This window comes from Hemicordylus capensis, chromosome 6 (genome assembly GCF_027244095.1).
Source record: "Hemicordylus capensis ecotype Gifberg chromosome 6, rHemCap1.1.pri, whole genome shotgun sequence".
In the NCBI taxonomy this organism is placed as follows: Eukaryota; Metazoa; Chordata; class Lepidosauria; order Squamata; family Cordylidae; genus Hemicordylus; species Hemicordylus capensis.
Genome location: NC_069662.1, coordinates 162,929,879 through 162,954,687, shown reverse-complemented (window position 1 = coordinate 162,954,687; position 24,809 = coordinate 162,929,879). Strand labels below are relative to the sequence as shown.

Below are 24,809 nucleotides of genomic sequence, written 5' to 3'. Positions count from 1 at the left end.
TTTGATTGATTGATTGATTGATTGTGAAGTTCTCCAAATGTTGGGGGAACTTAATTTCTGCCTGTCATCCAGGTGCTAGACACAGAATGGGAGGCAGAAACGATCCTCCGCCTTATTGCATCTATTTAAGGGTGTGTGTGTGTGTGTGTGTGACTGTGGGGATGTGGCTGTTGGCATGGGCATGGCTCCAGGGCATGGCTGCCAGGCTGAGTGTGGCTATGTGGGAGCTCGCTGGCTGCTGTCCCTGGGGTGGTAGGGGAACATTTTTGAGTGGCACCACAGACCCCGCAAAAGGAAGAAAACGCGGCCGCCCCCCGCTTCATGCCGCACAAGATTTTTCCTCCCGGTTCGTCACTGGGAAGGGAACGACTAGATGGCATTTTTAGTTAAGCAGGGGTGGCTGAGCGCAGCTCTTCCAGGTGATCCAGAAGGTACCTGCCCTCTTGCTGAAGTCTGCTTTGGGACTGCGGATGGGTAGGGTGAGGCGAGCCAACTGATGCTCTGGAAGAGGCACAAGGACCCCGAGTGCCACAGCCAGCCAGAAGGATTTATATGCCACTTGTCAACCGAAGAGGCGGTATATAGAGAACACACGCTCGCCCCGCCCCCCGGAGCCGCCCTTTCTGCGGAGCCAAGCTCTCAGCTCCGCCCACCCCGCGGAAAACCCGAGCTAGCGAGGAACGGACGCCCTGCCCTGCCCTGCCCGCCACCCCCGCCGCGAGTCCCACTGGCCTCCCGGCGCGCCGCTGCGGGGAAGGAGCAGGGCAGGCCGGCCCGGCGCAGCAGCAGGAGGCGGCGGCGGCGGCAGCGGCGCGCGGGCGGGGAGGCGCTTCTGCCGCAGGAGCAGGAGGGAACTTTGCTGCCGGGACCGGCCACGGCGGCAGCAGCAGGAGGAGCCGCGCTCGCTCGGCGCTCCCGATGCGCTCCAGGCAGGATCGGACCAGGCGCTGCGGGTGAGGCGGAAGGCAGGCAGGCAGGCGAAGGACGGACGGACCGACGGACGGGACCCAGCCGGGCGCCTCTCCGCGGCCGCCGAGCTAGCCCGATGGGGAGGCAGCCGGCGGCGGTGCAGCGGCGCAGCCCCCGAGCGCTCCCCGCCGCCTTCCTCTTGCTGCCAGTAAGTGGGAAGAGAGCTCTTGGCGAGGCGTGGAGTGGGGAGAAGCTGCGGGATTTCCGCGGGGAGGAGAGTTCGGGCGGGGGGCTCCCCTGGGGAGGGACCAAGCTGCTCTCCCTCTGCAGGTGGGGAGGGGGCCGCGCTTCTCCCTCGGGTGGATGGAGTGAACTCAGTTGGTGGCACGCTTGATGCGCCCCGCTTTGCGCGCACGCAGACACACACCCCTGCTGCCGCCACCGCTTACTTTACGAGAAGCTCGAACTCGCAGCCTTCTCCTTCCCCCGCCAGAGTTGGTCTGCCAGTCACCCACGGGGGCTAGCTCTTGCGCAGCATTCCGCGAGGAAGGAAAGGGCGCCCTGCACATGCCTAGAGGCACTCCCTTTTCGAGCGAGAGCTTTGCACGTGGGGAGAGGAGGAGGGGGCGTCTGGTGATGAAAGCCGGCTACGAGATGAAGCCCTCTGGAGCCCTGACCCAAATCAAGCCCCCAGCCACCTTTTTATTGTTCCCACTCCTCTTTGGAAAAGTGATATGATCCCCAAACCCTAACCCTAATATGATCCCAAAACCCTAACCCTCGCAAAAACAATATCCTTTTAGTTTTCTCTCTCTGAATCTTGCTGTTCTCTGATAGGAGTATAAGACAATTGCAGAAATTCTTCAGAGGCAAAAAGATATTTGCAAACAGGGTGAATGAGCACCAAGATGGCAAGTGAGGTTCAATGTAACCAAGTGAAATGGATGCACATTTTGGCACAAAAATGGCAAATGTCACAGGGTTTATTTATTTATTATTTATTATTTATTGATTTATTTGATCTATATGGTTGAGCTCTGAACTTGTGGGGACTAATCGGGAAAGAGATTTTGGGGTCATGGTGGACAGCTTGCTGAAAGTGTCAACTCAATGTGCGGCAGCTGTGAAATAGGCAAATTGTATGCTAGGAATCATTAGGAAGGGGACTGAAAATAAAAAAAATGTTGATATTATAATGCCCTTATACAAAACTATGGTGCAGCTACATTTGGAGCAGTGTGTACAGTTCTGGTCACCATACCTCAGATAGGACACTACAGAACTGGAGAAGGTGCAGAAGAGGGCAACCAAGATGATCAAGGGCATGGAGCACCTTCCTTAAGAGGCAAGGCTACAACACCTGGGGCTTTTTAGTTTAGAAAAAAGACGACTGTGGGGAAACATGATAGAGGTCTATAAAATCATGCATGGTGTGGAGAAAGTGGATAGAGAGAAGTTCTTCTCCCTCTCCCATAACACTAGAACAAGGGGTCATCCCATGAAATTGATGGCCAGGAAATTTAGGACCGACAAAAGGAAGTACTTTTCTCTGCCACATGATGTGGTGATGGCCACTAGCTTGGGTGGCTTTAAAAGGAGCTTAGACAAATTCATGTAGGAGAGGTCTATCATTGGCTACTAGTCTGGTGGCTATAGACCATCTCCAGTCTCAGAGGCAGGATGCCTCTCAATACCAGTTGCGGGGGAGCAACAGCAAGAGAGAGGGCATGTTCTCAGCTCTTGCCTGTGGGCTTCTCAGAGGCATCTGGTGGGCCACTTTGTGAAGCAGGATGCTGGACCAGATAGGCCTTGGGCCTGATCCAGCAGGGCTGACCTTATATTCTTATGACAGAGCATTTGCTCAACACAGAGAAGGTCCAAAGTTCAATTCCTGACATCTCCAGGTAGGGCTGGGGAAAATTGATGCTTGAAGCCTTGGAGAGTCACTGCCAGTCAGAGTAAACCATATTAGGTTAGATGGACCCATGGTCTGACTCAGTAGAAGGCAGCTTCCTATGTTCCCATGTACATGGTCTCACATTCAGGCACAGACCAGACCTGGATCTGCATAGCTTCAGCAAAGTTGCTGTAATATGTGTGCCTTCAGACTACAGGCCCATTCACATGACCATTTGGGAGGGCAGGCAGGGAGGAAGGCTGCATAACCTTACCTTGCCCACAGACAGAGGTACACCTAGGTAATTTTGCAGTCTGGACCTAAAGGCCTTTGGAGGGCACAACCCCCGCTAGTTAAGCATCATCCCCCTACACACACACACACACACACACACACACACACGCACAGTGACACACACAGTATTTTAACACGTGGGTTCTTGATGGCAGAAACAGCAACCGAACTCACAAGAATGTAAGAATATAAAATAGGTATATTTTATTCATTCATTCATTCATTCATTCATTCATTCGGTTTCTATACCACCCTTCCAAAAATGGCTCAGGGCAGTTTACACAGAGAAATAACAAATAAATAAGATGGCTCTCTGTCCCCAAAGGGCTCACAATCTAAAAAGAAACACAAGACAGACACCAGCAACAGTCACTGGAGGGATGCTATGCTGGGGGTGGAGAGGGCCAGTTACTCTCCCCCTGCTCAGTAAAGAGAATCACCACGTTAAAAAGGTGCCTCTTTGCCCAGTTAGCAGGGGATCTATGCAGATATGCATTAGCAGAAACGTTTCAACATGCAACTTAACACATTCCCACCCCACATATTTCTTTCCCCACTCCCCCCCCCATCTCTAGAGCACCCAGCGCAAGTCTCAGTTGCACTCGGCTGCCCGCTGCAGCGTGGTCCAGCGGCACAGCCACCACACCACCCAGGACATGGACTTGGGGGCCCCCAGGGGGTGTGGAGGCCCCAAAGTCCAGGGGTCAGAGCACCTCTGCCCACAGACTATCACCGGGACATTGCTGGCCCTGCAGACTGCACACTCAGACACTCCGCTTCTGCCAGGATGCATTGTCCTGGCCCCTGGGAATCCCACAATGCACTGCGCCAGTGTGCAATGCATTGTGGGGATTCCTCCAGTGATGGGCATGTGCCCGTCAATGCTGCAGTGCAGGCTGAAAGCAGCCAGCTTTCACGCGGTCAGGTAAACAGGGTGAAGGGAGTGCTTGCTCCCGCCGCCTCATTTAAGATGCAGTCTGCGGTTTTCACGGGCAGCCCCGGTCTTGGCTGCTCATGAGGACAGCCTCTATGCCTTTCCTGCCTGAGACGGAAGCTGGTTTGTTAACAAACGTAGGAAGCTGCCTTCTACTGAGTCAGACCCTTGGTCCATCTAGCTCAGTACTGTCTACACTGACAGGCAGCGGCTTCTCCCAGGTTTCAGGCAGGAGTTCCCCCCAGCCCTACCTGGAGATGGAATGGCCAGGGATCGAACCTGGGACCTTCTGCAGGCAAGCAGATGCTCTGCCACTGAGCTACGAGCCCCATCCCCATCACAGGCGAGTGGGGTGTAGAAAATGCATATAGTTTAATTCTTATACATCTGTGTTACTTATGGGAATAAATATGGTTTGACACACTTGCAAACATTTCAGGTTTACAGATAGTTTGGTGCATGGAGTTCAGATGACTTGAGAATGCATGCAGTTGGGCGAGAGACTACATCCTGTGTGTTCATGCAAGCAGGGCTGGTTAAACAGATTGTGGGATGCATGATAGATTTTTGGAATAGCTGCATATTTTGATCAGATATCAGGAGTAATGACGTTGCAACACTGGTGCCAAATTCTGGACCTTAGAGATGGACAACATCAGGAAGACATAGGTCTTAATCCTTGCGCAGCCTAGGTTTTTGGGGGGTGGCCTTAGGCAAGTTCATTTATCCTCAGCCTTAGTTTTGCTTCTGTAAAATGGGGGTTATTAATGAGCTTGCTGACGTGGTTCTTGGGAGGATTAGATTCTGCACATCACAATGCACTATAAACATTCCTTCCTTCCTTCCTTCCTTACTTGGAATGTGTGAGACTACCATTAGGATGTCCCCCACAGGAAAGGCTAACAGCCCAAATGTATGCATAGTTATTCCAAATTAGGTCCTACTGTATTCAGCGGGGTTACTCCCACATACTGTAAGTGTCATAGGATGCCACCTAGGTATCCTTTACCCAATCTATCACGCACACATACACACCTGCTTTAGATTTAAGAATAGATTAAACAAATTCATGGGGGAGAGATTTATCAGACACTAGTAGCCTAGATAGCTACATGGAACGTCCACATCCAGAAGCCTCTGAGAAACCAGATATTGGGGGCAAGCAACAGAGGAGGGCTGTCACTCTCATGCCTTGCTTGTGAGCTCCTCAGAGGCTTCTGATCAGGCCAAGTGTTATCAGAAGCCCTCGAGGCCCTGAGATGTGGAGCTATAGCTCCCACCATCCTTTGCCATAGTGGCTGGGAATGAGGGGAGTTGTAATCCAACACATCTTGGGATTCCATGTGGAGAACTCTTGTGATAAACTACTGTTTGAGATGAAGGGAGAGACATTAGGTGAACCATAGACTGAAGATGTGGAAAGGCAATTTCTTACGATCATCCTTGGCTCCAGAATAACATGGCCATAATGTATTTGGGAAAGCATGCACAGCCCCTGTCCCATACTTCTGAGAACAGAGTTTACTTATCGTCAGACTGTACATCCTGCCTTTCCTGCAAAACCATCCACAGTATCTAGCAACAAATTTTGCTAGGTGTTAAGAGCACATCTTCTTCACCGTGAGCCCCACTGTCCATTGAGATCATCATCCAGAGAGGTTCATCTGCAGTTGCCACCAGCTCGTCTGGTGGCTACTCAGGGACGGGCCTTCTCTGTTCCCACCCCGAGACTCTGGAATGTGCTCCCTGCTGAAGTAAGAGCCTCCCCATTTCTGAGAACTTGTAGGAAGTATCCAGAGACACATTTATTCACCCAAGCTTTTTAACTGGACTGTTTTAAATTGCTTTCAGCTTTTCATTGTTGTAAACTGCCCAGAGACTTGACGTTTGGGGTTGTCCACAAATTAGATCGATAGATAGATAACCACAAATGAAATATACTGCAGTTTTACAGTATCAGTAATAAACAATGCTAAAAGCGGTTGCAATGAAACAATCCATCATCCAAGTGATTAAAACTGTAATTTAAAAGCCTCATCGCTAGAATATATGTGGAAAGAAGCTGCAAATCATTTTCTTATCTCCTTCTTCCTCGTCCTCAGTTTCCATCGTTTTTAATCCTGAGGCAAATCTATATTAAAAAGTTGGGGGAGGGGGACCCACGAACCTCCAACAGAAACACACTTGTGTGTTTTTTGGTGGTGTTGGTGTTAAGGCTGTTTAAATATTTATTGATTTTAGCATACATTGCTGTTGGGCACAGAGAGTCCTAAGGGAGCAAGAAAGCTCCAGAAATTGAGAGCTTAAATTCCTTGTGCATTATAGGGCAAGACAGTTCGAAAAACTTAAGCTCCCTATCTTTGGAGCTGACTCTGACCATGCCAGTACAGCCCCTTGGCCAATGTAGTATTCTGTGACACACTTAACGGGAAGCACTGCTTTACCCTTCTTAAGTCTTATGCTCTCTGTGGGGACAAAACCGGTACCGGAAGCTATCCTTTCTGGGCTCTGAAGTTTGCACCTCCCCTTCTACCTGGGAACCAGCACGAGGGCTTAAGTTTCAAACTTTTTAGAAGAGTGCCCCAGTGCCTATCATAGTTCAAATACTGGACAAAAACATCACTGTGGGGCGGGCAGGACATCCTTTTGCAGTGGTACTTTATGACACAGCGGGGAAATAACTTGCCTAGGGAGCAAGAGGTTGCCGGTTCGAATCCCCGCTGATATGTTTCCCAGACTATGGGAAACGCCTATATTGGGCAGCAGCGAAATAGGAAGATGCTCATACTGTGCAGGAGGAGGCAATGGTCAACCCCTCCTGTATGCCACGAAAGACAACCACAGGGCTCTGTGGGCTCCAGGAGTCGACACTGACTTGAGGGCAGAACTTTACTTTACTTTAGAAAATGTGGGAGGTGTCAGTAAATAAGTTACTTACAACCAAGTGTACGTTTCTGCCAGTCTGAAAACAGAGCAGGCTGTCTTTTAATTTCTGCTGAAGCCTTAATCTGTTGCAATGATTTGACAGTTTGAGGTGAATCTCTTCTGCCTCTTCTCTGGGTAAGGGAGTAGAAAGGAGAGCAAAAAATATTTGGGGAATAGGATTTCCTTAGTCTTTGCAAATGTTTTGCACCTGAGACGGAGCATCTACTTCACCCATTATGTCTTTTAGACATATAAAAATGATCTATTTTCGTATATACCTCACAATGTAACATGCATGGGGCACATGATATCGTACATTGAGTGTTCAGGCACACTCATTGGAAAGCCTTGCTGCAGTTACCTATTGAATGGCCACATGGTCCTGATTTTTGTTTTTGTTTTTATTTTTTTACATGTATATCCCACTCGTTCTCCAAGGAGCCCAGTTATGTTTATCCTCACAACAACCCTGTGAGGAAGGTTAGGCTGAGAGAGAAGTGACTGGCCCAGAGTCACCTAGTGAGTTTCATGACTGAATAGGGATTTGAACTCATGTCTCCCCAGGCCTAGTCCAACACGTTAACCGTTACACCACACCGGCGTAGCGTACATCATTACCGTCCTGTGATGGTTTTTTTCTAAGGGCTAATCCTAATAAGAGAGGCCTCCTAAGCTTCTATTTATTTGGTTCATAATACAAATGTCTCTAGTCCCTAGTGATCGGCAAGTTGAATGCCATTTCCCTGAGAAGCTCTTCTCCAGCTCAGAAAGCATATGAAGTCAGCAAGGAAGCCTACGACATATAGTTTCCCAGGGGTTTGCCCAAGTACTCAGTGGGTACTCATAAGGTGCCTTGGGAAACTATATGTCCCGGGCCTCCTTGAGAAACTGCCATGAGAACACTCAACAGTGTCTCATGTTCAGATCTTTAGAGACTCTACTAAACATGTTTCTATGGAGTACTCAGGTGCCCTGGAAAATTAGATTTCCCAAAATCCCTGGCATGTAAGACGGTGCAAGCACAAGGGAGAAATGGACATTGTCCAGTTACCACTGCTTCCCCCATTAAGTTTCAGGGCAACTGCAGTACTTAGGGGCTTTGGGGAGGGTGGCTTGTGGGGGAACTTGTGGGCAAGATGTCCAAGCCTTGCCATACTCCTGATGATTGAATCAGGAGTGCACTAAGCTTTCCAAAATTCTGCTATTGGGCTCAGGAAAAAACAAAACGACTATTCTGATTTATTTATTTTTTAATAGCTCATTTTAGCTGAGCCCAGCTCCAAATCAAACTGAGAGGAGGGTGGTGTTGCTTACTAATTCCAAGGTGATACTTTGCCCCCTTAAAAGATGTCCCTATAGAGAAAAGGTTCTCAGCTTTGGGTCCCCAGATGAGGTCATCATCCCCTTTGGCTGTTGTGGCTGGGGATGCTGGGAGTTGTAGTCCAAAAGTATCCGGGGACCCAAGGTTGAAAACTCCTCCTGCCATATAGGAATCTATAGAACAAAAGGTATATGCTTTTGCTCTCTCCCCCTAGTGGTAAAATGCTGCAGGTGCCACTTTGCAGGATCAGTCTCCTTGTGAGTACTGGAAATGTGTGTGGTGTGTTTGTAAAAGGCTTTGGTTTATACAGGCTGAGTAGTGGGGAGCTAGCAGATAATGCTAACTGTGAAGAAGCAACATATCTTTGCATCCCTCCAAAGCTGATTCCCACCGGCTGAGCCAACTCCAGAAACTCAGACTCACTTTTTTAAAAAAAAAATCACATTTAAAGGTACAAAACTTTCCCTCATTCATCCTTCCCACTTTTTAATATCTATTAAATTTTTAGTACAGTGAAGCATACCAGGATTGCCCCCAACCCATTTGATTCTTACAACAACCCTGTGAGGTAGGATAGGCTTAGAGAGAGTGACTGGTCTAAGGTCGTGACATGAGATACTAGTGTGGTGGCTGTGGGCCACCTCCAGCCTCAGAGGCAAGATGCCTCTAAATACCAGTTGCAAGGGAGCAACAGCAGGAGAGAGAGCATGCCTTCTGCTCATGCCCGTGGGCTTCCCAGAGGCATCCAGTGGGCCGCTGTGTGAAACGGAATGCTGGACTAGATGGGCCTTGAGCCTGATCCAGCAGGGCTGTTCTTATGTCCTTATGAGATTCCTGGCTGAATGGGGGTTTGAGCCCTGGTTCCCCCTGTCCAACAGCTGAAGGGCCAAAGTTGTACAGCCCTGGCCTAAACAATGCTGAGTCAGATGGATCAGTGTTGTGATCCAGTATCAGACAGCTTCCTGTGTGTCCACCCTGAATCTCACTTTCTTTGGCCTCCTCTCATGATGCATTTGTGTTTTGCATACCAAAAACACAACATTCCTAAAAACATTGTCGTGCTTTTTTGCTGAAGGTTGTGCTCTCGCTGTGGCTGGGATCCGTTCTTTCTCACAGCTGAGGTTGCCAAATAGCATTTGCAGACTGATGGGCTTATTCCGTAAATCCTATTAAACATTTGCTGAGGTGTTTTTTCCCCTCTCCCCACCACCATCGCACACCATGAGTGGCGTTTTAGAAAGATCCTCCCTGCCCACAACACAATTACTGTAATAAGCCTCTCTGGAGTACAAACGCTTTTTTGCCGACTCAACGCAAGAGACGGATCAGCCCAGCTTGCATTTAAAGCAAGGTTACTGGCAAGGTCCATTTGGAACCATCTGGGCACAGACAAAGCTTTTGGTCATAAACACACACACATACACACCTGCAAACCTCTCAGACCCTGGGAGCCTGCTGTGATTTTGTAGTTTGAGCTCCAGATATGGGGCAAATTATCAGGTAAATCTTGGGAGTGTTCCTTCTTGGACCCTGCTGGACTCCACTTTAAATAGTTCTTTAATCTCCTCCTGCCTCTCTCATAGGAACATAGGAAGCTGCCATATACTGAGTCAGACCATTGGTTTATCTAGCTCAGTATTGTCCACACAGGCTGGCAGCAGCTCCTCCAAGGCTGCAGACAGGAATCTCTCCCAGCCCTATCTTGGAGATGCTGCCAGGGAAGGAACTTGGAACCTTCTGCACACAAGCAGGCAAGGTGCTCTTCCCATCCTCTAAGAGGCATATCTTACAGTGCTCACATGCAGTCTCCCATTCAAATGCAAACCAGAGCAGACCCTGCTTAGCGAAGGGAACAGTTCATGCTTGCTACCCCAAGACCAGATCTCCCCCCTCCCCCTCCTTGCTTGCCCTTCCACTTTTTCTTTAAGGATTCAATTTATCATCACAAAGGATGAAATAGTGTATGGGCAAGAAGTCAGCAGATAACCTTAGGCTTTGATGCTTCCAGGAAAATCTGAGGGCCACGTGAGATGTGATGGAGGGGAGAGTTGCCAGTTTGGAATGAAGCTTTTCTGGGAGATTTTATTTCCCAGCCTTCTTCTCAGTATTAAGCCACTGAAATCTCCTAATGGCGCAGCTGGGAAATGCTTGACTAACAAGCAGAAGGTTGCTGGTTCGAATCCCCGCTGGTACTATCTCGGGCAGCAGCGATATAGGAAGATGCTGAGAGGCATCATCTCACACTGCGTGGGAGGAGGCACTGGTCAACCCCTCCTGGATTCTACCAAAGACAACCACAGGGCTCTGGGGGCGCCAGGAGTTGAAATTGACTTGACAGCACAATTTACATTTACGCCACCTAATGGCTCAGAAGTAACTTGCCTAGGGAGCAAGAGGTTGTTGGTTCAAATCCCTGCTGGCATGCTTCTCAGACTATAGGAAACACGTATATTGGGCAGCAGCAATATAGGAAAGATGCTGAAAGGCATCGCCATCTCCACACACTGAGCGGGAGAAGGCAATGGTCAACCCCTCCTGTATTCTACCCAAGACAACCACTGGGCTCTGTGGTCGCCAGGAGTTGACACCGACAGACTGGAGTGCTAAAATGGAATCTGCTCCTGAATCCTAATGGCGCAGCAGGGAAATACTTGAATCACAAGCAGAAGGTTGCTTGTTCAAATCCCCGTTGCTACTATATCGGGCAGCAACGATATAGGAAGATGCTAAAAGGCATCATCTCACACTGCACGAGAGAAGGCCATGGCCAACCCCTCCGGGATTCCACCCAAGACAACCACGGGGCTCTGTGGTCGCCAGGAGTGGACACCGACTCAACGGCACAACTTTACGCTACTTTTAAGTTAACAATCTGGGAGGGTGGCAACTCTAGATGGTGGCAGACTGGAGCGCTAAAATGGAATCCTCTCCTGAATCCTTATGAAGAGTAGTGGGTGCAATTTAAGTGCAATATGAGTGGGTAAGAGGAGGCAGCTGAATCCTCCCCCCTCCTATCTTTAACTGTTACACCCCAGCTGCTTCCTTGTCCAGTGTGACTCCACAACCAGAAGTAAACCTCTCTGGGTGAAAAATCCCCATAGTTGTTTCATGGCAAAAAGTACAAGCGTGGGAGATGGTTCAGTCACCCCTAATCACCTGCCCTTGCTGTGCTTTAAGAACATATGAACAGCCCTGCTGGATCAGGCCCAAGGAGGCCCATCTAGTCCAGCATCCTGCTTCACATACAGTGGCCCACCAGATGCCTCTGAGAAGCCCGCAGGCAAGAGATATGTGCAGGCCCTCTCTCCTGCTGTTGCTCCCCTGGAACTGGTATCGAGAGACATCATGCCTCTGAGGCTGGAGGTGGCCTATGGCCATCTGACTGATAGCCACAAATAGACCTTTCAATCCCTTCCCTCTTCCATTTTATATTGTTCCCAGCTCCCTGCTTCCCTGAGCAATGAGAAGTCCTAGAGGTATCCCTACCCATTGCCGTGGCTTGCCTCTAGATGCCTTTCCACACCTTAATATGTAGATGAGCTTCAATCCAGGGGTTCTCAAGCTTGAGTCCTCAGATGTCCTTGATCTACACAGCCCCCCTCATCCGTGGCCACAATGACCTTGTCTCTCATACTCTTATCCCCCAAAGGCTATTCCAAGCACTTGGAACTGGCAAAAGTTTCTGCTGCTGAAAGGTTTATATTTCAAATGTTCCTGTTTGCACATGGAAAGTAACAGCACTTCATCATTTCAGTCGCCCCACTCTTTATCCTCCCCTGAAGAGCTTTTGTCTGCAGTAGAGCTAATGGGGGTGTGTGTGGCGGGGGAGTGGTAAGGTCCAGATCGATCCTTTATAAAGAGAGATTATTTTTTTAAAAAAACTCAGGTTATTCCTAATTCCAACAAGACTTGATGTTTTGCCTCGGAGGGCAGGGCGGATGTAGTGGACGTGTGATTACAATGAACCAAACATCAGACTGCATCCTAGAACATAAGAACACAAGAACAGCCCTGCTGGATCAGGCCCAAGGAGGCCCATCTAGTCCAGCATCCTGTTGTGCACAGTGACCCACCAGATGCCACTGGAAGCCTACAGGCAGGAGTTGGGGGCATGCCCTCTCTCCTGTTGTCACTCTGCTGCAACTGGTACTCAGAGGCATCCATCCTCCAAGGCTGGAGGTGGCCTTTAGCCCTCCAACTAGAAGCCATTGATAGACCTCTCCTCCATGAAGTTATCCAAACCCCTCTGAAAGCCATCCAAGTTGTTGGTTGCCACCACATCTCGTGGCAGACAATTCCACAAGGGGATTAAGCGTTGTGTGAAAAAGTACTTCCATTTGTTGGTCCTAGATTTCGTGGCAATCAGTTTCTTGGAATGACCCCTGGTTCTAGTGTTACAGTATGTGAGAGGGAGAAGAATTTCTCTCTATCCACTAGCTGGGTGATCTGTCTTCTCCATGGTAAATATTCTGTGGGCCAGTTCTCTCTCTCTCTCTCTCTCTCTCTCTCTCTCTCTCTCACACACACACACACACACACACACACACACACACACACACACACTGCTTCGAGAGGGTGCCCACCCTGATATCACTGAAGGATGTTTCAAATCATGGTCATGACATCCTTCAATCATGTGTTGGGGCTGTTTGGATAAACAGCCCCCTCTACACGATTGAAAGTCACCCTGGCAGCATGTTGGGGTGTCCTTCAGTGACATCAGGGTGGCCCATCCCTGTCCCTCTTTGTGTGTTTGGGCCATGTGTGTGTGAACGAGCCCAGGGGATCCCTGAACCTGAGCATCTTGTGCGTTAGGTTTCAGTCTCCAAAGCTACAGTATAGGTTGGGGAGTGGTGGTGCTAGGGGAGGATTCAGAGGATCAAGGTGTCCCGATATATATTTTAATGCGTTGTGTGGAGGACATTATCAGTACAGGAAATGGTTCCAGTTTGATACCAGTAATGATTGCATTGTGGATGATGCAGTTGGGGGAATACATCAAATTAAGCCAATCGGATTGGTTTGATGCATCAGTGGGGATGAGGAGCTTACCCTAACCAAGACGTGGGCTCCCTTCTTTCTTCCATGTGGGAATTGGCTGTCTTCTGGGCAGCTGCAGTGAAGGCACTTTAGAAGGCCACCCTTTCCCCTCTTGAATTGCCCCCCAGTGCCCCAGGCAAGGAAGCACTGTCACAACATGGTGCCTTTTCCCTGGTGCATTACCTAGAGGTAAAGTGGATGCTCCTTGTAGTTATAGGGAATGGCCATTTCCCCCTCCTCATAATGCACCAGGGAAAAGATGCAACTGCATGCATTGCTGTCTTACCTGGGCTTTGTGGGGCAATTCCAGAGGGAAAGGGCAGTGTTTTAAAGCACCTCTGCTACGGCTGTCCTGAAGGCAGCTGGAATCCATATAGAAGGGAGCCAGGCTTTAGGTTTCAAGTAAGCCCCCCCCCCCCGCACCGCCACCATACAGTTCAATACAATACATTATGCTATTGTCTTGTAATAAATTGTACCTTTATTGGAGAAATTTTTCACCAAATCGTATCCAATGAAAAACGATCCGATAAAGCTTGTGTCGCATCAGTTCTCGTTGTATGCATTCGGAAGCAAAGGGGAACAGCCCTAATATTTTTGTCTTTGGAGAGGTGGACATTGGTTGTTCATTTTTGATGTGTAATGTGGCATCAATCTGCAGGGCAATTGAAGCCCGCCCCCAAAACATTTAACATATACAGATCCTATACACGCCAACATTTCAAAAACAAAAGTAGAGACACGCTTGCAATGCCTCAGCTCCGATACAAAGGATTTTTGACTCCTACCTTCCCCAGGCACATGCCTGGTACTACACATTCCCTGAAGGTTTTTCATTCCTTACTGTGTGCTGCTTCAGTGTACTCCATAACGGTGGTGTCCTTTAGGTTGAAGACACAGTAGAAAAAGAATTGTCTTCCCACAGGTGACTCATAAAAGACCCCAGTAACTGTAGGGGTAGGTGGGTGAAGCAGCCGGGTGCACATTATTGCTTGGTGCTGAGTGCCCATGTGCCTGCATTTGCAAACATATGCACTAAAGGCAGGATGCATCCACTCACCCCACTCAGGGATGCAACTCTGAGCAATCCTGGGAGTGGAAGCTGGACCCTGAAAGGGGGGGGGGCGATGTGAGCAAATCACATGAATAAAATGTTATTGTGGCATCCCCCACACAAGAGGAGCAGAGCTGCACCTTGGTAATTTTGGAGCCTGGACCTAAAGGCCTTTGGAGGCCCTGCCCCACTGCATTAAGCATTTTTAAACAGATCGATTCTTGAGGGCACAAACCACACCACCCAGGACAGACTAGAGATGATTGGGGGGGGCAGGGGGTGTGGAGGCCCTGGACCTTGGCCCCAGAGTCCAGGGGTAAGAGCACCTCTGAAGAGGAGTAGTGGTTTACTAGGGTCAGGGGATCAAAACAGGAACTGCCAACAGAGATGGCGCATAAGCAGACCCCTGCCCCAGGTAGCTTACAATCTGAAGTTCAGCAGTGAGGAGGAAGGAGGGAGAGCCGTGCGAAAGGCAGTGGTAATAAGAGATGACTATAGCCCTCTTCACATATAAGGACAGTGTGCTTGTGTACAATGTAGGAATGGGAGTCCTGCCCCTCTTGCACATCGACCCCACCCCTTACTCCCCCTCTCATGCTGACCGCCTTTGCCTGAAGTGGTGAAGGCTGTAAGTGTGATGGCGGACACTTCCGTGGCCAGCAGGCCTGAGCGCCCGATTCTATGACCATGGGAGTGCCCGCCACCATGCCTACAGCCTTCACTACTTCAGACGGAAGGCTGGAAGCGTGAGCTGCACCACAGCGGGAAAGAGGGGGCGTGGTTGACAGGCCAGGGGGTGGGGCTTCTGTTCCCGCTTTGGACGGTGTATTCAGTACACCGTCCTCCGAGGATAACGTGTGAAGAGGGCTGATGAGGAAATGGAGTCCCACATTTCCGTAGTTAGGATTACGGATGAAGAGTGGAATCAAGAATCCCCTCACCTGTCTGTTTGTTCATGGATGCTTCTATTGGATGCATTTCTATTGGATGCATCTAGCCAAGCCGTTAGTGTGATATGAATACATATTGCAAGCAGTTCCATATAGCTTCTGATCCTCCTGGGCACCTGATCAGGTTGTGGTGAGCATTTAAAACCCACCTTGGACCCAACGTCAGCCAGATTTGCTTTCTGATGTGGATGGATGGAGAAATAAGTGCCTTCTAGTGGGATCATGCTGGTAAACGCTTGGCCATGCTGCTGGTTCTCATGTTCCAGCCGTGCATTTATTTTGTAGCTGCAGGGTAGCAATTTAGAGGCATTCAAGTGAAGGAATATTTTAGGAAGATCACTCCTTGATTATTTTGCCCTGCAGTGTGCCAGGAAATGAATTAAATGCGTAGGTTCCCCTACATTAAAAACTTATTTTTAAAATAATAATAATAATAATAATAATAAACCCTATACCCCCAAAAAAGAGTTCAATATGTACATTGAATTGTATATAAATATACAAAAAATATATACAGTTCTAACTTTTGGACTTTGCTGGGATCTGCTTTGTAATTATTGAATGCAGTGTCAGCTGACCTGAGGCTTTCCAGCTTTTGTTTGACTACAACTCCCATCACCTCCTGCCACATTGTTGGCCACCTATTATTTAGTGTTTTACAAAAAATAAATCAATCACATTTGTCAGATGAAAAACCATATTATGGTCCCATGTTATGGGTAGGTTAGTATTGGTTGTATACAATGTCAAGTATTGTAGCCTCCCCTGGCAAACAATCAATCCTCGAAACTCTGGTTTGATGAGGCTGCCGTATGAACCTTCATGGAGATTGAGAGAATCTTGTGTTCGAGGGGGGAGGCACAAGCCAAAGACAGACTGCTTGCTTTGCATGGAGGTCGTCCCACGTTGAGTCCTTGGCATCTTGTGTTAAAAGGGCCACGTAATAAAAGGGGTCCTGTAATCCAGGGGCATGGGGACCATGGATCAGGGGGTGACAAGCATCCCTTGGCCTCCAGGGTCTGGAAGAGCCACCAAGGCACCCCCTGCTCCCAACCCTCCTGCACCCAGCTGGAGAGTTCGCCAGCTGGGAGCACCCCGAGGCACACACCCCTCTCCTTCCCAGCCAGCAATTCATTCCACCCCGCTACCTCGCTCTTAGCAAGAGATGCAGGGGGTATGGCCAGTGCCCGGATGGGGCCACTCAGTCCCATTGCTGAGTTTCCCCACGCCAGCCAGCAGCTCCTTGAATCGCTGACTGGGAGGCAGAGAAAGGAGCTCCCGGTCAGCAATCCAAGGAACCCCTAACTGAGGAGGGGAAACTTTGCAAGGAGGATAAATAGTCCTGTCTCTGCACAGACCACACTCCCTGCATCTGATGTGGAAGCAGGGGGCATGGCTTGGGCGCATGTGCGCGCTAATGTACATGCAGAAATCAATGAAGAAGGGAGCTGCCAGCATCAGGACCACGGCGGCCGGTGGGCTCCCTACGGGCCTGTTGAAACCCTTGCTAACAGAGCAAATGGGCCCTTTAAAAAGAGCTGATTCTCTTATATTTCGCAGGGGTGAGCAACTGTCCCTATTCAGCCCAGCCCAGTTTCTCTTCAGGGGTTGTTTCTGGTGTCTACCTGGTATTTCCTTTTAGACTGTGAACCCCTTTGGGACAGGGAACCATTTTATCTATCTTGACCACTTTGAGCACTTTTGTTGAAAAGTGGTGTATAAATATTTGTAGCAGGAGTTGTCATGGATGACGAGAAAGACTTCTGTCAGGATTAGACAATCCAAGTAGATCACGGAGTACGTTTGCTTGAACTTAATGGGGCTTACTCTGAGTAAGCAGGACTGGGCTGCAAGCAGTTTCTACCATGGTGCTCAAACTCTTCAATGGGAGGTGGGTGACAGTGGGGAATTCTTTTGGTGTGATGCTTCCGCTGTGTGGAGAAAGTAGACAGAGGGGAGTTTTTCTCACTCACCAGAATTTGTGGTCTTGGAGAAACTGGCAAGGGATTCAGGGCAGACAAAATGATTCAAGGACTTCTTCACACAGTGCATCCTTTACGGATTTCTGTGCCTCTGGCTAAGAAGTTTTTGCAAGAGGATTAGATGTATTCACCATGAAAGCTAAGAATGGAACTTCCTTGTTCAGCAGCACTGTGCCTTTGAATGCCACTTGCAACTGTGGGTGAAGGCTGCCCTGGTGTCCTGTTGTGGCTTCCTGGAGGCATTGTGGGAAGCTGCAGGCTGGAACAGATTGATCTTAAATCTGATCCAGGACGCTTTCCAGATTAGACCCTGCAACGGGGTCATGCCGTATCTCGGAAGCGTGCTTCCACACTTCCTGCGTTGTGACACCGCAGTCCCTACGCAGATGGCAGGGTGCCGTTCACATTTCCAATGCCTTGTTGCGAATTTAATCGCTGCAATGTAGAGCTAGGACGTCATATATCCAGCGTAAGAAAGTTGCTGTTTTTTCGGGTTGTTGGTTCCTGCAAGACTGCTCCCCTGCTGTTTACATTTCAAATGTGTCTTTCCTGAATGGAGGCATTTTTCTGCTCTTGAGCAGCTAGTCTGGAAAGCGCCCAGGAGGTCCCATGTTGCCACCACCGCCCATATAATGCTTGTGTGCATTATTATTTTTGGTACTCTATGGCAATTTATGTTTATAAACAAATGGGGAGGGGGAACCTTTTCTGCTAGACCCCACCCCTTGCTGTACATTCCCTGATCTTGCTAACTGGCCAAGAAAATAAAAATCTGGGCAGACCTCTAAAATATAGGTTGCTTAGCTCCCCCAAACCTTAGGGTACTCCCACATTATTTCACTTGGTCCATTTTGTGGGAGAAACTCCTAGACACAAATTTATTACAGAATATGTGTGTTCCTGCCTGGATAGTCCTGGTAGAGCAAGAACCAGGTGACCTTTTGTCATCTGTGGTATTTTGCTGGGAGAAAGGGAAGAGATTGGATTTCAGCGTGGATTCCAGTCACATTGGAGTCAGCGCCGGCTTTGGTCTCCTATTGATTAATGTATTGCTGTGTCGTATCTTCAAGCAGATTAATTTGTGTCCAGGAAAATTGCTTCCTTTGAAATGAGAGTTGCCGGGGGGGGGGAGAGCTACAACTGCTTATGTTTGAGTATTTCAATATGGACCTATTTTGTGCATGTCCCTCTCTTTGCCTTATTTAAATGGAAGTAGACTCAAAGTCTGACCTCCCTGCTCAGGGCAGCAGGAAGCTGCTCCTGCATCCCTGACAGACAGAAGGTAACCCAAGTCAGACTGCTTAAACTGGTTCACATGAGGAAAAAACCCATCACCAGTTGCCAGACGCCTGTCACACTCTTTGAACATTCTGTCTCATCAAGGTCAGTCTTGGCCAGCCTGAATGGTAACTGTTGGACTACAATCCCCATCATCCCCAGCTTCAGTAAATTTTGGGCAGTGATGATGGGATTTGTAGTCCTGCCGCAGCAGGAGAGCCTCAGGTTGCCTGGCCCTACTGTAGTATAGTACAGGTGAGGAGAAAACCAAAAAGGGGAAATGGAAGCCATAAACCGAGTGAAGTCTGTCTTGGGCTAGAGTGTCGACGGATAATATTCCCACTATTAGTTACCAAATATCGAGGACAGCATTTTATTTATTTAGTTATTTTTACTTCTCTATGCCCCTCTCCCTCCCAGGAGCCATGGGCGATGTACATGGTTCTGCTGATCCCCACGACAACCCTGTGAGGTAAGTTAGGCTAAGAGAGGTCTTAGCCCATGCAGCTGTACCTGACGAATGGCCAGTCTGCAGGCAACATGACTCTCATTAACCCTGGGGTGGGGTGAGAGGGGAGAGAGAGTTGCTGCCAGGAGCCGGGGGCAGCTGCAGCCCATCCCCCCCCCGGCTTATTAGGACAAGCCAGTGCCGCCGCCAGTGGTGGCGTGAACGAGCACTTTGTGTTTGACGGGCTTCCACATATGGCAGGGATTCTTGGGTTGCAGCTTGGTTTTCCTTGCACGAGGGAAAAAAAAACCTGCTGCCTAATGGCGCCGCGGGGAAATGACTTGACTAGCAAGCCAGAGGTTGTCGGTTTGAATCCCCACTGGTATGTTTCCCAGAATTATGGGAATCTCCTATATCGGGCAGCAGCGATACAGGAAGATGCTGAAAGGCATCATCTCATACTGTGCGGGAGATGGCAGTGGTAAACCCTCCTGTATTCCACCAAAGAGAACCTCGGGGCTCTGTGGTCGCCAGGAGCTGACACCGACTCGACGGCACGCTTTACCTTTTACAGGTACGGAAGCCCATTTCTACGTAGGGATGATGGTTCCTGGATTATAGCTGGCTGTTGTCCCTCTGGAACCTGACGCTCAAGTGAACCCCACCGACCCGGCTAAGTTGCCAGCCTCTGGCCCACACCCGAGTGGGTCATGGCCCAGCAACCAGCCCCCTGACTTTGCACGTAGCTAATGTTGGGGGCAAACAATATACTTGTTGCTGCCCTTGCAAAGCATAACCTAACCCGCATCTCTAAGGTCCTGGAGCTGTCCAGCAAATCCGTTTAGCACTTCCCACTCAAGGATACCCTGGACACCTCCCAAGGCCTGCATGAATATTTAATATTATATTTCAGAAGTGCTATAAAACCTAGGATGGAAATGGTCTATTTTTAATGGGTTCCTTCATTTAGCCCGTCTCAAAAAAAAACACAACCAAACCCCCACAACACTTTAAATTATTCAGTAGGAACTGCTCTTGCACATCTCAGTGGATTTCAGAACAGCAATGTTAATTTTTAAAAACCAAGGACGGTCAGCTTGTGGCGGAAATAATCCTCACAAAGGTTTAAGCTCCCCCCCCAGTCACTGTTCGTGATGGGAAAGAAAATATGTTGAATTAACTGGTCAAGTAAGTTGTCAGGCTCTGGGCCAACCAAAGCTCTCTGGTGACTCCGTGGCATGACTGACCTGACCAGAATGATCATGATTCTGTGGGTGGGTTTACACTTAATGTGAAACCTACATACATACAATGTCAGTAACCTACATACACAACAATCTTAGACTTGTCTGTGATTGTCTGAACTCATGCCAGTGTGGGAACCTCAGGTTCAAATGGGGCCACAAGATGGCTTCTTCAACCAAGGTTTGAAGTTGGCTCGACACAATTGCGGCTGGTGTGGGCGCCTCTGGGGTGGGGCTGCTGGAGGCAACTTTAAGTGTAAATTAGTAGGTGCTTCCCTCCCCTACTGCCTCCCCTGAAAGCACTTCTCAGCAGTGGCACGCCGCCCAGCACCTGCTGTGGTGGAGGACTGGCTCCACCATTCAGGTGTCGGAGGCCATTTGCATGGCCAGCAAATGGCCTCTACGCATGTGCGAAGGCCAGCTGAGTGGTGGAGCCGATCTTCCTCTGTAGCAGGTGCTGGGAGGCATGCCTAGGAGAGGAGAGCTGGTCTTGTGGTAGCAAGCATCACTTGTCCCCTTAGCTAAGCAGGGTCTGTGCTGGTTGCATATGAATGGGAGACTAGAAGTGTGAGCACTGGAAGAAATTCCCCCTGCAGGGGATGGAGCTGCTCTGGGAAGAGGAGGAGGTTCCACGTTCCCTCCCTGGCAGCATCTCCAAGACAGGGCTGAGAGAGAGTCCTGCCTGCAACCTTGGAGAAGCCACTGCCAGTCTGTGAAGACAATACTGAGCTAGATGGACCAAGGGTCTGACTCAGTATATGGCAGCTTCCTATGTTCCTATGTTCCTAAACGCTTTCAGCTGTGGCAGTACAGGAAGTAAGTACCTACTAATTTACACTTAATTTACCTCCTGCTGCCCCCACCCCCAGTGGCACCTGCAACTAGCCACCACTGGCTTGACAAAGTAGGTACAGTTCCACCTCAGGTGCACATTATGTTTGAACCTTTGGTTCGTCCCAGATGAGTTCGCCTCCTTGGCCATTGGGATCAATGGCTGTGTGGAGGTGGAAGGAAAGCTGGGAGAGCATCCAGGTCCTCTTTGGGAGGCCCAACCAGGGGATGTGCCTCTGGCTCAACTTGGCTATTTAAAAAAATGAGATATTCTGTGTGGTCATTTACAGCACCAGCCTCTGTTTCCCTTCCATCTCGCAGGCTGAGGGAACCTCAGATTCTGCAATATTCCAATCTGTGATAAACCGAATCGGGTTACAATTGACACGGTGGCATTGATGCCGAATTGGATGAAGAAATATGTAAATACTCAACTTTAGGGAACATAAAGGCTTCCCTTATGTGTTTTAATAGTCTATTAAATCATCTGTAGCTATAGCATTCCAGGCAGGATTGGATTTCAATACCGTTTGTTTAGGAGGAATATTGCCTGCTGGCTCTTTGAGTGAAATTATGTGAGCTGGTTCACAGGGAGAGAACATTATGAAGAGACACATTATTCATAGTTACTTGTTCTTAGCACACCAAAACTTCTCCCCACTAGCCCCTGGGAGTGTCTTATTTGGTGACATTTCCCTGTAAAGATGGATTACATAAATTCACTCGTCGAATCTGCTGTAGAGAAGGTTAAGTGTACTTAAACCGGTACATTCACTTTGGAACTCTTCTGTGTTTCTTGATGATAAATAACAAGAGATTCTGTAGCGTGTTCCTCCTTGACATACCTTATTTTCAATGTAAATAAAACTAATTAAACCTCGCTGAAGTTCAGAGTAATCCTGACTGAATTACTAAAAGCCTTCTTGGATGGATTTAGAGGGAAAGCAAATACTAAGCAATCAAGACAGAGATTAAAGAAGTGATTTATTTTTATTATTTTTTATTTTTTCTCCTTTGCTAGCTTTAACTTTTCTACTGGGAAGCGACATCCAGGGCCTTAAGAAGTTGGGCTGCAGTTTGCTTTGCCCTGGAAGTTTTTCACACAGGGCTTTTAAAGCCCTTTAACTTGCATCTCCTCCGGAATGGAGTGGGTGCATCCACATATCGGCCAGATTTACCCCAAGTCTCTCTGAGTTATCGGGTAGCAGTTCTCACACATTTTGGGTTTTTCATTGCATGTTAGAGTGTAACCCAATTTATATCCGAGGCTAAAAAAATTCCACTATTTTTGTCATTTTTGGGGAGAACATCAAGTTCGCAGTAAAGCCTCCCAATAAATTCAGGGTACAGCCTGCTGTGTGTAAAAGTCCCTGGAGGTTATTGTGGAAGTTGATGTACTGTATCTCAATGCTCTCCAGGCCCAGCTTATGATGTGGGAGTCCAGTAGCTTGAACCTGCAATGTCTTCTATTTCAAAAAGCATTTGTGGCAGAAGGGACTCCTGATTTGGGTCGGGGCTGTAGAGGATGGGGTCTGACCCTTTCCATCTTTGCATCCACAGTACGGATCCCAAATCCTCTCTACTATTGGCCATAGAAGAGAAAACGTACAGGCACAATTGATGGTGAAGATGATGATGCTGATGCTGACAATGATAATGATAGCAGTTTCAGGGGTGTGATTTGAGTCCGGAAATTCAGGGAGAGTCAATAACTGTTGAACAAGTTCCATTAATTCAAAAAGGCTTTAGATGCATTTTTCTATGAAACAGCAGCTGACTGCCACCCATGTCAAGTGCCAAACTGCTTTTGACATGGGGTCCTTCCAGACAGCAGTAAAATGTGTAATGTGAAGCGCTTGTGCATACATTTTAAAAGAGAGCTTACTCAGCCTCCACACACTCCCAAAGGCTTCTGTCTTCTTCCCCAATTTGATCTTGTACACTGGTCAGATGCCCAGCAGGGACCTTGCATGATTTCCACTGCGCCACCTGCTGGATTCCTTTTGCTTTCTGAGAATAAGCCACCCTTTCCCCATTCACCAGAAAAGTTATAATGAAATGGGGTGGGTTATTCATGGAACACAAGAGCTGGCTGGCAGGGGACACTGTGGAAATTGGGTGAGGTCCCTGTTGGGCATCTGACCAGCATGTGAGATCCTACTCGGAAAGAGAACAGAAGCTTGTGGGAGGGTGTGGAGGGTGAGTAAACTCTCCCTTTGAACTTGTGCACAACCTCTTCACATCACCCATTTTACTGTCATCTGGAAGGACCCATGGAAAGGAACTTCAATAATGTATGATACAACACAGGGATATAGTTTTTTTTCATCTAATCATAGAGATACTTGAGTGCAAAACACGCACGAGCCTCATGCCACTAGAACTGGGTGCACTGGTGTATTATTCAGCACCTGTTCAACCCCTGCTATTCAACCCCTGTTATTCAACACCTGCTAACTGGGGAAAGAGGCACCTTTTTACCGTGGTGATTCTCTTTGTTTTGCAGGGGGAGAGTAACTGGCCCTCTCCACCCCCAGCACAGGACCTACAGTGGCTGTTGCTGGTGTCTATCTTATGTTTCTTTTTAGACTGTGAGCCCTTTGGGGACAGGGAGCCATCTTTGTTTGTTGTTTCTCTACGTAAACCGCTTTGGAAACATTTGTTGAAAGGCGGTATATAAATATTTTTTGTTGTTGTTCTTAGGCAGCAAACAAAAATGGGGTCCTTACAACCCCAGTCCCTGCTGTTTCTAAAGGACAAACCACATGTGTGCAGGTGCACAGCATAACTTGCGTGCTGTACCTACACTGTGTGTGGAGGCATCTATACCTGGCCCTTTGACATGCAAAGTGTGTCTGAGCTAGGTGTCTGACCGAAGACCCATGGCTCACTTCCATAGCTTCATAGAATAAAAAAAGGATGGAGGTCACTGCTTTTGGGAAAGCACTTTCTCCCAAGGAGGACGGAATGTTTATAGGATCTATCTATCGGTCTATCTATCTATCTATCTATCTATCATTAAAGACGTAAAGGTAAAGTGTGCCGTTCAGTTGATTTCAACTCCTGGCGCCCACAGAGCCCTGTGGTTCTCTTTGGTAGAATACAGGAGGGGTTTCCCATTGCTTCCCCCGCGCAGTATGAGATGATGCCTTTCAGCATCTTCCTATATCGCTGCTGCCTGATATAGTAGCAGTGGGGATTTGAACCGGCAACCTTCTGCTTATTAGTCAAGCATTTCCCCGCTGCTCCACTTAAGGTGACATCTAAGACATACCCGTCGCTAATCTCATGCTTGGCAGCTCTTGCGAGAGTTTGCGAGCGAGGCACTGGGAGGGAGAGAGGAAAGCAGCAGTGGACAGGTGTGCAGATGGAGGGGGGAAAGAAAATGGCGACGGGGGTGGGGAAGAAGGTGGCAGTGGCGGGGGGGGAGAAAACTGGTGGCAGGGGAAAGAAAACAGTGGCGGTCGGTGGGGAGGGGGTGAGTCAAGAGGGAGGGGGAAGGAGGGGGGAGAACTAGAGGTGCAGATGCTCTGCACCCGAGCCAGCTAGTACCTATTATTCCATGTTTCCTTTAGCAAGCTCAGAGTGGCTTACATAGAGTTGCTGTCTGGACTCCAATTGGGCCCTGGCTTGGTTGGCTTCAGCAGTGCTCTGGCGCTTCCATTTACTGGCCTTAGAAGTCGTTCTCATTCAACACCAGAA

At 48.7% G+C, this 24,809-nt stretch overlaps 1 protein-coding gene across 3 annotated transcripts in view; it reads left to right on the top strand.

Annotated features, from left to right (window-relative positions):
* The first annotated feature begins 813 nt into the window (after positions 1-813).
* CRHR2 (corticotropin releasing hormone receptor 2) overlaps positions 814-24,809 on the top strand; it is a 306,121-nt gene continuing 282,125 nt past the window's right edge. For all 3 annotated transcript variants that reach the window (XM_053265000.1, XM_053264999.1, XM_053264998.1), the window contains exon 1: positions 814-1,117. In XM_053265000.1, the coding sequence (XP_053120975.1) occupies positions 1,046-1,117 (72 nt within the window). In that variant the 5' untranslated portion in view covers positions 814-1,045. The remainder of the gene's footprint in view (positions 1,118-24,809) is intronic.